The sequence below is a fragment of the Lathyrus oleraceus genome, chromosome 5, assembly GCF_024323335.1.
Source record: "Lathyrus oleraceus cultivar Zhongwan6 chromosome 5, CAAS_Psat_ZW6_1.0, whole genome shotgun sequence".
NCBI lineage: Eukaryota > Viridiplantae > Streptophyta > Magnoliopsida > Fabales > Fabaceae > Lathyrus > Lathyrus oleraceus.
The window spans coordinates 403,338,918-403,352,024 of NC_066583.1; the positions used below are offsets into that span (position 1 = coordinate 403,338,918).

The 13,107-nt window shown below is 37.1% G+C and overlaps 1 protein-coding gene across 1 annotated transcript; it reads left to right on the forward strand.

The window, feature by feature from the left end:
• The first annotated feature begins 3,218 nt into the window (after window positions 1–3,218).
• LOC127081045 (uncharacterized) lies at window positions 3,219–3,797 on the forward strand. Its single transcript, XM_051021335.1, has one exon. It carries the CDS (start codon window positions 3,219–3,221, stop codon window positions 3,795–3,797), a length of 579 nt encoding a protein of 192 aa, XP_050877292.1.
• The last annotated feature ends 9,310 nt before the right edge of the window (window positions 3,798–13,107 follow it).

Here is a 13,107-nt window from a genome sequence, read left to right on the forward strand (position 1 = left end):
ATTCTTGAAGTTGATCAAGAGAAGCGATGACAAGGTTGTGGATCAGCTACATCAGACACTGTCTAAGATCTCAATTTTTTCTCTGCTATTGAACTCCCAAGCCCATAGGGAGGATTTGTTGAAGGTGCTTGCCAAAGCTCATGTAATACAAAGCATAACAGTAGACCAGTTTGATGGGGTGGTTGCAAACAACACAACTTACAATACTTTAAGCTTCAGTGGAGAGGAATTACCTTAAGATGGACAAAATCACAATCGTGCTCTCCATATCTCAGTGAAGTGCAAAGATGATGCTTTGGCAAGAGTTCTGGTTGATACCGAATCTTCTTTAAATGTGATACAAAAGAGAACACTCGCCAAGTTATCTTATCAAGGACCAGCTATGAAGCCCATCGCCTTGATAGTGAAAGCTTTTGATGGTTCCAGGAGAACCGTGATTGGATAGGTAGAATTACCCATATTGATTGACCCTCATATATTCCCGATTAATTTCTAAGTCATGGATATTAATCTTGCATATAGCTGCTTATTGGGGCGTCCCTGGATTTCTGTTGTAGGGGCAATTACCTCCATTTTACATCAGAAAATGAAGTTTGTAATGGACAATCAACTGATCATCATTTCTGGTGAGGAGGACTTTATGGTCAGTCACCTTTCATCCTTCAAGTATATCGAGTGCTGATGAGGACGCTTTGGAAACTTCTTTCCAAGCTCTTGAAATAGCCAACACCACTTTTGTGGAGATGAAGGACCCAATTGGGAAAGCTTGTCCATCTTTCGCTTCTCTGAAAAGTGCCAAGTCTAGCATTGAAGGAGGAAACCCTTAAGGTTGGGCTCAGCTTATTGATGTTCGTGAGAAGCATGATTGCTTTGGTTTGGGATATGTGCCTTCCGCTGTGAAAGGAGCCCGAGTCCCTACAAAGGACAACACCCGAAGCATCCAAGAAATATTCCTCAATACAAGATTCATCCATAGAGATCAGGTTAACGCAATTAAAGACAACACCAAAGATGAAGAAAAGCCATGTTTGGTTTACCGGCGTGAGACAACTTTGAACAATTGGAAGGCAGTTGAGATCCCCAAAAATTTTCCTTTGTCAAAGTAATAATTATTGTTTTCCCTTTCAAATCCTTAGCTCTGCCCAAGGCTAATGGATTATGTTGTAGGGGCCCTTTTCATTTTCAAATAATCATTGTCAGTGAATAAAAGACATTTTGTTAAATTCTTATTATTCATTTATTTGTTTTCTCTTAAGAAAATGGAAATCTTTTTGAACAATTTTTTTTTCGTTTGTGCATCTTTTATTTTTACTTTTCTAAAAAAATCAATCATTCAAACATGCAGAATAAATTATAACCCCGTTGAATCTAATGACTATACTCCCTCTCATAACTTTGACTCCCCTATCTACCAAGCAAAAGAAGAGGGTGAAGAAGATTATTACATCCATGAGGAATTGGCAAGGCTACTCGAGCACGAGTCAAAGGCCCTGCAGCCACATGAAGAATCCGTGGAAACAATCAACCTTGGGAAAAAGGAAGAGAAGAAAGAAGTCAAAGTCGGCACCACACTTGAAGAAAGCGTCAAAGAGAGATTGGTTAAGCTGCTACAAGAATATGTGGATGTATTCGCATGGTCATACCAGGATATGTCAGGCCTGGACATCGACATCGTTGAACACAAGTAGCCGCTTCAGCCAGACTTCTCTCCAGTAAAACAGAAACTCCAAAGAACAAGACCGGATATGGCTCTGAAGATTCCTGAAGAAGTCAAACGACAATTTGACGCATACTTCCTCGCTGTGGCAAAGTACCCACAATGGGTAGCTAATATTGTACCTGTGCCTAAGAAGGATGGCAAGGTGAGGATGTGTGTTGACTATAGGGATCTGAACAAAGCTAGTCCAAAGGATGATTTCCCTCTTCTACACATTGATACTCTGGTAGACAACACTGCAAGTTTTGTTGTATTCTCCGTTATGGACGGATTTTTTTGGATTCAATCAAATCAAGATGGCTCCATATGACATGGAAAAGACCACTTTTATTACCCCTTGGGGAATGTTTTGCTACAAGGTGATGCCTTTCAGTCTCAAAAATGCCGGGGAAACTCTAATGAAGAAGATAGCGGTGTATGTCGATGACATGATCGCTAAATCTCATAATGAAGAAGATCATATGAACCATCTGAAGAAGTTGTTTTAACGCCTCATAAAGTTTAGGCTACGATTAAACCCTGAAAAATGTACATTTGGGGAATGTTTTGCTACAAGGTGATGCCTTTCAGTCTCAAAAATGCCGGGGAAACTTACCAAAGAGCTATGGTCACTCTTTTCCATGACATGATGCACAGGGAGATAGCGGTCTATGTCGATGACATGATCGCTAAATCTCATAATGAAGAAGATCATATGAACCATCTGAAGAAGCTGTTTTAACGCCTCATAAAGTTTAGGCTACAATTAAACCCTGAAAAATGTACATTTGGTATCCGTTCAGGGAAGTTGCTTGGTTTCATCGTTAGTCAATGAGGAATTGAGGTGGACCCTAACAAGGCCTGAGCTATACAAGAAATGCCTGCTCCACGCACCGAGCGAGAAGTTAGAGGTTTCCTTGGATGTTTGAATTACATCTCAAGGTTTATTTCACATATGACGACCACGTGTGAGCCTATCTTCAAATTGCTTCAAAAAGATCAAGTTGTTGATTGGAATTCTGATAGTCAAAGTGCTTTTGAGAAGATACATCAATACTCGCAAGAGCCTCCTATTTTGATTCCACCTGTCCTAGGGAAGCCGTTAATCATGTATCTGACTATGCTTGAAGGGTCAATGGGATGCGTGCTGGGGCAACATGATGAAACTCGTCGGAAAGAACATGCTATTTACTATCTAGGTAAAAAGTTTACTGATTGTGAAAGTCGATATTCGCTTTTGGAGAAAACTTGTTGCGCGCTAGCATGGGCCGCTCGTCGTTTGAGGCAGTACATGATTTGCCATACTACTTTGTTGATCTCAAAGATGGATCCAATAAAGTATATCTTTGAGAAACCTGCCTTGACTGGAAAACTTGCCCGTTGGCAGATGCTCTTGTCAGAATAAGACATCCAATACGTAACCCATAAAGCAATCAAGGGAAGTGTTTTAGTAGAGTATCTCGCTCATCAACCAGTTGAAGACTATCAGCCATTGAAGTTTGATTTCCCCGATGAGGATATAATGGTGATAAAGGATTGTGAGATCCCAGGCCTAGATGAAGGACCAGAACAAGGATCTCGATGGAAGCTCGCGTTCGATGGTTCCTCCAATTACAGTGGTCATGGTGTGGGAGCTGTTTTGATGAATCTAAATCGTGGCTTTACCCCTTTCATAGCAAGGTTGTGCTTTGATAGTACGAATAATGTCGCAGAGTATGAAGCTTGTATCCTTGGTATTGAAGCCGCAATTGATCTTCGAATCAAGATCCTTGAGGTGTATGGAGACTCGGCCTTGGTGATCTATCAGGTCAAAGGTGAATGGGAAACTCGTGATGCGAAGCTAATCCCATATCGTGCTCACGTTGTAAAGATGATAGAATACTTTGACGATATCACTTTCCATCACATCCCAAGAGTAGAAAATCAAGTGGCTGATGCTTTGGCAACATTAGCATCAATGTACCAAGTCATATTCCGTAATGAAGCTCCAGTTATTCGAACAGAGCGAAGAGATGAGCCTGCCTACTATCAACTGATTGAAGAAGAAACTGATGGTAAACCATGGTTTCATGATATCAAGCGATATCTTCTAAGTCAATAGTATCTAGAAGATACTACATTATTGGATAAGAAAAAACTGAGGAGGTTATCATCCAAATTATTTTTGAGTAATGATATGCTTTAAAAGAGAAACCATAACATGGTTCTCCTCAGATACGTGGATAGACACGAAGCAAACATGTTAATCAAAGAGATTCTTGAAGGATCCTTTGGAACCCATGTTAATGGGCATGCCATGGCCAAGAAGATTTTGAGAGCTGGTTATTACTGGTTGACCATGGAGTTCGATTATTTCGGATATGCTAGGAAATTTCATAAATGTCAGATTTATGCTGACAAAGTGCATGTACCTCCAACGCTGCTGAATGTTTTGACATCGCCTTGGCCCTTCTTGATGCGGGGCATCGACATGATTGGTGCTATAGAGCCTAAGGCTTCTAATGGTCATCGCTTCATCCTGGTTGCCATAAATTACTTTACTAAATGGGTAGAGGCTGCTTCCTACACCAATGTGACAAGACATGTGGTCGCTCGTTTTATCAAGAAGGAGATTATCTGCCGCTATGGAATCCCAAGCAAGATCATCACCGACAATGGTTCAAACTTGAACAACAAGACAATGATAGAGCTATGTGAGAGTTTCAAGATTGACCACCATAATTCTTCTCCATGTCGTCCAAGGATGAACGGTGTTGTTGAAGCTGCCAACAAAAACATCAAGAAGATCCTGCAAAAATGGTGAAAACCTATAAAGACTGGCATGTGATGCTGCCCTTTACTTTGCATGGATACCGGACCTCAATCGCACTTTAACAGGGGGCAACCCCATTCTCCTTGGTCTATGGGATGGAAGGAGTCCTCCCAATCTAAGTAGAGATACCTTTAGTGAGAATATTGATAGAGGCCAAGCTAGATGAAGCTGAATGGATCTAGAAAATTATGATCAACTTAACCTCATTGATGAGAAGCGTATGACCGCTCTGTGCCATGGACAATTGTACCAGCAACAAATCAAGAAAGCTTTTGACAAGAAGGTCCGTCCTCGAGAAGATCTTGCGAGTACACAAAGATTCACGTGGGAAGTGGACTCCCAACTATGAAAGCCCATACATTGTAAAGAGAGCATACTCTGGAGGTGCTTTGTTTCTCACAACTATGGATGGAGAAGAGCTAATTCACCCTGTGAACTCTGATGCAATCAAAAGATACTATGCCTAACAAAAACCTGCTAAGTCGAAAACCTGGAAGGGCGACTTAAGCAAAAATGGGTATCCCGGTGGACTGAAAACCCGAAAGGACGGTCCAGGAAAAAATTAGGGGTAATAAAAAAATGGTAGCTAGCTAAGTTGAAAACCCGAAAGGGCGACTTAGGCAAAAAAGAGCGTCTCGGTGGATTGAAAACCTGAAAGGGGGATCCAGGAAAAAATTAGGGACAAAAGGCATAGACTGCATCAGTTGTCACTAATCAACATAGAGAAGCGAAGTCTCGTGGAGTCCTTGTTATTAGGGATATTAGTAGTCATTGTGATTCAATGTAAACCTTTTCCCATTGGCATTTTCAAATTTGTAACGTTCCATGGAGCTACATCATTGGTGTGCTACCATTCTTGAATAAATACAAGTTTTCCTATCAGTTTCTATCATTTACTATTTTTCTCTGATTTTCTTTGTTATGCAAAATGTCATTTATTCGTTAATAATAAAATTTTGAACTTAAAAAGAATATTTTTTCAACATATTGAGAAACATAATTTTTGCTTTGACATGTGGAAATATTAAAAGGAAATCTTGCGTCTTTCCCCGCAAGTCTCAAGTGGCGAGACTTGTCCTGGAATAATCAACATATATCTCCAGAGAGCACAATTCACCATTCTCCGAAAGGAATGTTGGGCTAGTTGTAATTGTTCATCTTGATAAATCCCCTTTTGATGCATCTATCATCACTCATTTGGTTGAGTTGTTGGTGTTGAGGATTCAATACCTCCATAAAGCTTTCTCTAAATTTCCAGTTTGTATATTGTCAGCATTTGCATATCATGATCATTCATATATCATGCATATAAGCAAAACCAAAATCATGCAGAGCCCGAAGTATGCTTCGTGCTCATTTGCATAATCGCAGGTCTCATTGTTGATTTTTATCCCTTGATCTCTAAGACTAGTTGTTACTGGCGTCGTTTGTTAAGTCTGGTTGTCACCAGCGTCTTTGACCAAATCCAGTTGTAACTGGTATCTTTTTAAAGTCTTGTTGTAAGTCATTTTTATAAGTCCAATTTTTATTGGCATTACCTGTCAAGTCCAGTTGTACCCGACGCTCTAATTTTGAAGTCCAGTTGTAACTGGTATCTTTTTAAAGTCTGGTTGTAACCAGTATTTGTTTATTAGTCCAATTGTTATTGGCATTACCTATCAAGTCCAGTTGTAACTGGCGCTCAAATGTTAAAATCCAGTTGTAACTGATGTCTCTTTAACATCTGGTTGTCACCAGCATCTTATCTCAAGTCCAATTGTAATTGGTATCTCAAGCACAATTGTAACTGGCGCTATTTTAAAATCCATTTGTAAATGGTATCTTTAAGTCTGGTCGTCACCAACACCCTTGAAGTCCCGTTGTAACTAGCACTAATCTGTTTGAGGATGGTTGTGATCTATGTTTATGGTATAAGTCCATTTTTTGTTGGCACCTACAGAGAGTTTTCTGTCCTTTTAGCCTTGGTGCTTCCTAGAAAGTTATCGTTTTGACTCTTTCAGTGACAGTATTTACCAAAAAAAATTATTATATGATTTTCTTGTGAGAAATCTCCAGATTTATCAAAGATGTTCAAGTTGTCATCAGTTCATGTACGAACTCGTTGATATACTCCCTTTGAATTTTCCAATGTTGTAAGGTTATGTCTGAACCTGTTGTCAGAACTTCTTGATATTCCCCAGCATTGCCAGGTCATGTATGAACCTGTTGGTGAACTTTTTATTCCAGTATTACCAGGTCAGGTTTGAATCTGCTTTGCATAAACTTTTTCTTTGATTATTCCAGTGTTGTCAGGTCATGTATGAACCTGTTATGGGAATTTTCGTCGAAAATATTCAAGTTGTCTTCATGTCGTGTCTGAACTTGCTGACGAAATCTCTTCTATTTTAAGTGTCATTTGTCAACTTTCACTTTAAATACTCCCTAGTGTGTGTCTCACTCTCCAGCAACATTGTTATCCCCAACGAGTTGTTTTACCCTATTTGTCTGTTTTCCTTGGTGTCCATCATTCCCCACATATTTGGCTGTCTTGCATAACGTCCCCTGTTAGGATTCACCATATCCCTACCAGATAAAAATCACAAAAAAGTCATATATCGTATCATGTCATATCATTTTCATTTTAGGATCAAAATCCAGGTCTTCTTAGGATTTAATTATCTCCCACTATGATCATATGAAGATTGTCCTGCTTCATTTTCTCTTGTTGAAGATACTTAAATAGGGGCAACTGTGACACACCGGTTTTGACCCTGAATTGCCGATTCAAAACATTCATCATAGCTATTGCATCTCTACATAGCATAACATGCATTCCATACCGCATAATGCCTAGAATACCAGTCGAAATAATTTCTTAGAATCACAGGCGAACCGGTTGAATTAATCACCAGATTTCCGTCAAATTAATAGACAATTTTTTTTTAAAATCAAGCTAGCAGATATCAGTTTTATTAATCTACGTTTCACGTAGTTTAATATGGTATGCTCGAATTATTTTTCGGCTAATGTTTCGGCCACTTATTGATCCGCTCGAGCCTGTTTAACCGGTCAAAACTTATTTCAAAATTAAAAGAAATGCTATATTTTTCCAATAAGTTTATTTCGCACTGATCATTGTGGTGCATTCATTTAATTTTTTTAGCATTTTTGCATCCGAATTTTATTTCATTTTTAATCATTTTATTTTTGTTTTTCAGTAAAATAATAAATGTATTTAATTAGGATCATTTAGATATCTTGTTTAATTTTGTTGAGTTTTTTTTTTTAATTTTTTTAATTTATTTATTAAAGTCTGTTGCTAAAATACATAAATAAAAGAGAAGTTACTAATTTGAATTTTCATTTGATTCCTTTTGCCAATTAAGCTATCACATGGGAAACTGGCTTTTGAAAAAGTTAAGAAAAACTGTTATCATATTAGAAATATTCCCTCCACTCACCTTAAGACACACCCAAAATCGGATGACCCCTCAAAAAAGGACATGTGTCACCCAAGAGGGGACCACTAGAGAGGATCCCAATAGTCTCTCTCATGACAACAGACAAGATATGTTGAAAATAAAAGGATTTATTACTTTTGGTGAAGGAGAAAAAGGAGACTCTTCCATTTCCATCAACTCTATTCCACAACTGCCGTGATAAATAAAATCATCACCACCCCTAGCTCCAATGTGCCCCCCTCCATCTACAGTACCACGTGAACACCAGAGCTGACCTCTATGCGATCAACAAACGACCTCAAAATACACCACCAAGTACAAAACACCATTCAGTTTCGGTAGCCGCTTCTTCACCGGAAATCATTTGAAAACACGGTATACCAATCTTAACCTTAGATTTGGTTTTCTTACTATAGAGGATTGAAGAATGTCTCTCTCTCTCTCTCTCTCTCTCTCTCTCGTTTTTTTTTCTTTTTTTAATATTTCTTTTCTTTCTGTAGAAATTAGGTTGAGTTTGTTGATATATTGTTGAATAAGTGGCAATTAAGTGTTACAGGTTTTTCAAAGTTAATATTTTTTCTCACTGCTAAAAACAGACGCATGGTAGGTTTTAATGTTCTATTTCTAATTAATTTTTCTTTAAGCCTAAAAAGGATAAGAAATTGTTTAGATATGGTGGTTTTATTTTAATTAAAATTTTCTTATCCTTAAAATGTTAAGCTGTTTCTAACTTATAATAACAAGTGGGTTCTTGTCCATTTTCTTTGCTATTGGTAGCTTACTGGCACGACTGTAATCCTTTTTAGATTGCTAGTTCTTAATTAAATCATCAAAAAAATGCCAATTGAATAATACTGCTTGATTTATGTATATATTTTTCATCTTTAGAAATCCTATTTGTAAGAGTTAATGTGTTTTGATTATAGTATCTCTCATTAATTATGTTGTTGTTGCGATTATCTCGATTACGTTGTTTGCAGAGAATTTATTTTGGCATATGTGCTAGAGTTTTTGTTTGAGATGTGTTGATATTTGATTTCGATGTAATCCATAAATAATATTATGTGAGGTTGTTAGATTCTATTTCCTTGCGTTGAGTTGGCGGAATCGGGTTTATTTTAATATGCGTATCATGTCATTCTATGACGTTATATCGCCAAAATTTCAGTAAATTAATAGAATACTTCACCGTGTTTCGGTCCTTGCACACGACATTTCAACTTTGTTGTCGCTATGTACAAACCTGTTTATGAGCACATGGTGGCCGATTCAATCCAAGTATTTTATATTCAATATTGTCACTTATTTCTCTTTAAATTAATTAATTAAAGTTTGGATTAAATTAGATAATTTTGTTAACTAATTTTAATTAACTTAATTATTTGATTATATTAATTTCTAATCAAACAATTTTGATAATTAATTTTAATTACCTTAATTAGACGATTTAACCGAATTTTAATCAATTAATTTTTGTTATTTAAATATTGATCAATTTATTTCACTACTATTTCAATCTCCTTAAACTAAATCATTTCAATCTCATCAATCTAAAACCATGGTTAACCCATTAAAATCACACAATTCTCTGTTCAATATCGACCTCCCATTTTCAAATACCTTTGTAAGTCGATTGCTTCTAGCATCGCCATCAACCTCACATAGCTTACTCTTGGGCTTTCTTACAATGAGACCGTCCTCTCGCACCCACACTCATGCATTATTTGTTGATTGAACCCGATTTAATTATTTCATTTTCTTGAATCCCCATTCGATAAAATGTACCCCCAATCTCATGATGTGTAATAATTTTACTGTTTTATTTCTTTATTTGGTTGACTGTTTATCTAGTTACTAACACAAGAATAAAATCAATTTCTTTTCAAAAATATCAAAAAATAAAAACTCGATCCAATGTCGAGTATTTTCTCAATAAGCAAAATCAATTCATTTCTTCCTTCCATTCCATTTCATTCAAACCACTTCATTCAAATCTTTCTCAATTGTCCACCAAACGCTTGATCCAACACCAAGCCACTTTCATAATAAAACTCAAAAAAGACTTAATTTCTATTTAACACTTTTCAATAAAAATGGAAATGGAACGTGGTGGATACCACGCACTCCTGAGACTAGGATTCGAGATGGATATCTCACCTATCTTAGCTCTTGATATCATCCAAATTTGTCAACGCGGTTTCCTCAAACCCTTTCTCAACCAAATCTCAAAAACACATAAATATATCAAACCTTTTCGCAAATAAAATGGAAATGGAACATGGTGGATACCACGTCCTCCTAAGACTAGGATTCGAGATGGATATCTCGCTCATCCAAGTTCTTGCCATTACTCAAAACACATTCAAACCAATCAAACTCTTTTCTCGTCACCGTGCGATTGACCCTTAAACCCTTTCTCAAACGAAAATTATTTTGTTTCAAGACGATGCAAAGCAATGTTTCATTCACTTGAACGTGTGAGTAAGCTTGCGACGTTACCCACAAATGTTGATTTGTAAATCCATTCGGTCGTGATGCGAACGTCCCCTTCTCCAATTGTTTTGGGTAGTCCAACAATGTTTTCATCGATTGACACAAGTAGCTTTTGCTAAAATCGAACAACTAACAAACATTTTTCTACCCCGAACAACGTAAGCCTTGAGTTCTCTATTGCACCCAGAGATACGTAGGAGCAGGATTTGTAAATCTTGTCAGGCCCATTAATAAAAAACTTAGGTTTAGTCCCCTTCATCAAAAATCCAAAAAAAGTCTTCTATCTCCTACTCTTTGTTTCCCACCTAATACCTTGAGAAATCCTAACATTTCAAACTAACACTAACGCGCACAACTAACCTAACGGTTCCCGTTAAATACAGCGGACATGTGGGGTTCTAATACCTTCCCCTTGCATAATCGACTCCCGAACCCTGATTTGGTTGCGACAACCATAATCTTTGTCGTCCTTTCTTGGGTTTTATCGATATTTCCCCTTTCCTTTTAGGGATAAATAAAGTTCAGTGGCGACTCAGTTCAGTCCATCATTGCGAGCCTGCGATTGCACTTTGCTAAGTCGTTCTCTCATTTTTTCCGAGGTATGACACTAACTCAAGTCTTTGTCTTTTGTTACTTTTGTATCACTCACACAACGTAACTAAGACATAAGTATTTAAAGGATATTTCCAATGTATGGCAACATGTCACTTGAGTTCACATAACTAAATAAATCACTATTTAGATTCATGAAACATCGATCCCCGATCGGTCCTTCATTTAGGGCAAGGCTCGATTCACACATGCTCAAATGATTCAACATTCATATGGATATCAAATTCTTTATGGGATTCGAACCCATTTTAAGAATCGTCAATTGTATGAGACTCGAACCCACTTTGAGTATCTTTCATCATATGGGACTCGAACCAACTTTAAGTATCTTTCACCGTATGAGACTCGAACCCACTTAGGTGTCTACCTCTCCCCAATACTCCTCCATGGTTGGGACTGTAGCGGAAAGTTCACGATCATTAAGCTATTGACAAGCTAAAGATCAATTAACAAGAGTCGCCACCGTGATTTTATTGTTTCCAAGGGAAAAGGGAAAAATGCGAACAAAACCCAAATAGTAAGAAGTTTTCAAATAAAAACTAATAAAAATCAGAGATCACAGGTAAGGGGGTTGGTTACACAGAGGGAAGGTGTTAGCACCCAAAGTGTTCTAGGTACTCCTAGGGATCCCTTTTTGTATGCACATGTATTTTATACAAAGTGATGTTTACAAACAAATAGAATGGAGAGATGAGAAAATAATTGATTAGTTATATTTTTGTGTTTGACAAGACCTTCGATCTCGTGCCTACGTACCAACATATAAATAAGGGATCAAAACCTCGTAGTTCGTGCTAGAAATTTCAAAGTGAGTATGTTGGTTTTAACAAAAATTAAGTTTGGAAAGGCACAAAGGCCTAAAATGGTTTGAATGAGTTAGCTCTTTTTGGGTTTTTGAACGTTTAAGTCAAGTATAGTTAAGTTTATTTACAATTTTGATTTAAGAAAAACGAGTTGAAAAATGCAATGGCGTAAGGCCAAGGTTTCTACCTTTTTTGAAAGTGGTCAAAGTTTAGAACAAAATGGTTCACACAAAGAAGGTTTTGAAAATGGAGGGAGAGATTTTGAAATTAAAGAAGTGGGGAGAAGATGAAGAGACTACCCTAGATATAAGAAATTTAAAAGTTTAAAGTTGAAAAGATTTGACCAAATGGGAGCAATCCAGTAGACAAGTATGTCAATAGAAACCCAGAATTCCTATGGACTTTTTAGAATCAAACAACACACAAATGCATAATCATATCAATCTTGAAGAGCAAAGGCATCAAATAAAGATGGCCTCATCCAAGCTTATCCACTTCAATGATCTTCTTTAGAATAGACTATGTAGCAGATGAATTCCTCAAGTCACAGATTCAACATAACAGCTTAACAGGGATCAATGTTGCAGATGAATCTCGAGAGATCTTGAATGATGTATCAGATGAATTCAAACTTGCAAGTAATTTTTCTTTCAACAAATTGGCATTGGCCAAGTCCATTAGCAAAGGAATGTTGCCTAAGTTCTAAGTCCAATTGGGGAGATCAAAACAACAACCCACTCAAAAGTCTTTTAGGGTTCTTGTTATTATTATGTGCATTAATGGTCAAAGACCAAACAAACAAACAAGGCAACAAAGTATATCACACAAAATGGTCCAAGTGGACAAAGTAAAAATTGCATAATCATAAACAATTAGAATGATATGTACAATGACAAATGATAATAAAAATAAATTGCATTAAAAGTAAAAGCGTAAAAGTAAAGGTCAATGGTTAGTAAGTCAATAGTTAGTTTTGTTTTGCTTTTGATTTCAAGGCATTCTTTGGAGAACACTCAACCCACTTGCCACAAGCATGGATCCTTGAAACAAAACATCTTCTAAATGAAGGAAAGAAGGCCAAGTTTCCACATAATACCATGGAAGAGGGGAGACTTACAATCTCACTAACTAGAATGCTTATGCCTTTATGTTACAAATTTAGCGCTATGTTAAGCAATCGTAATTGGACTTATGTAGAAGTCACAACTATTTGAGGCTGGGCAATAAACTTTTGGTGTTAATGCATGTTGG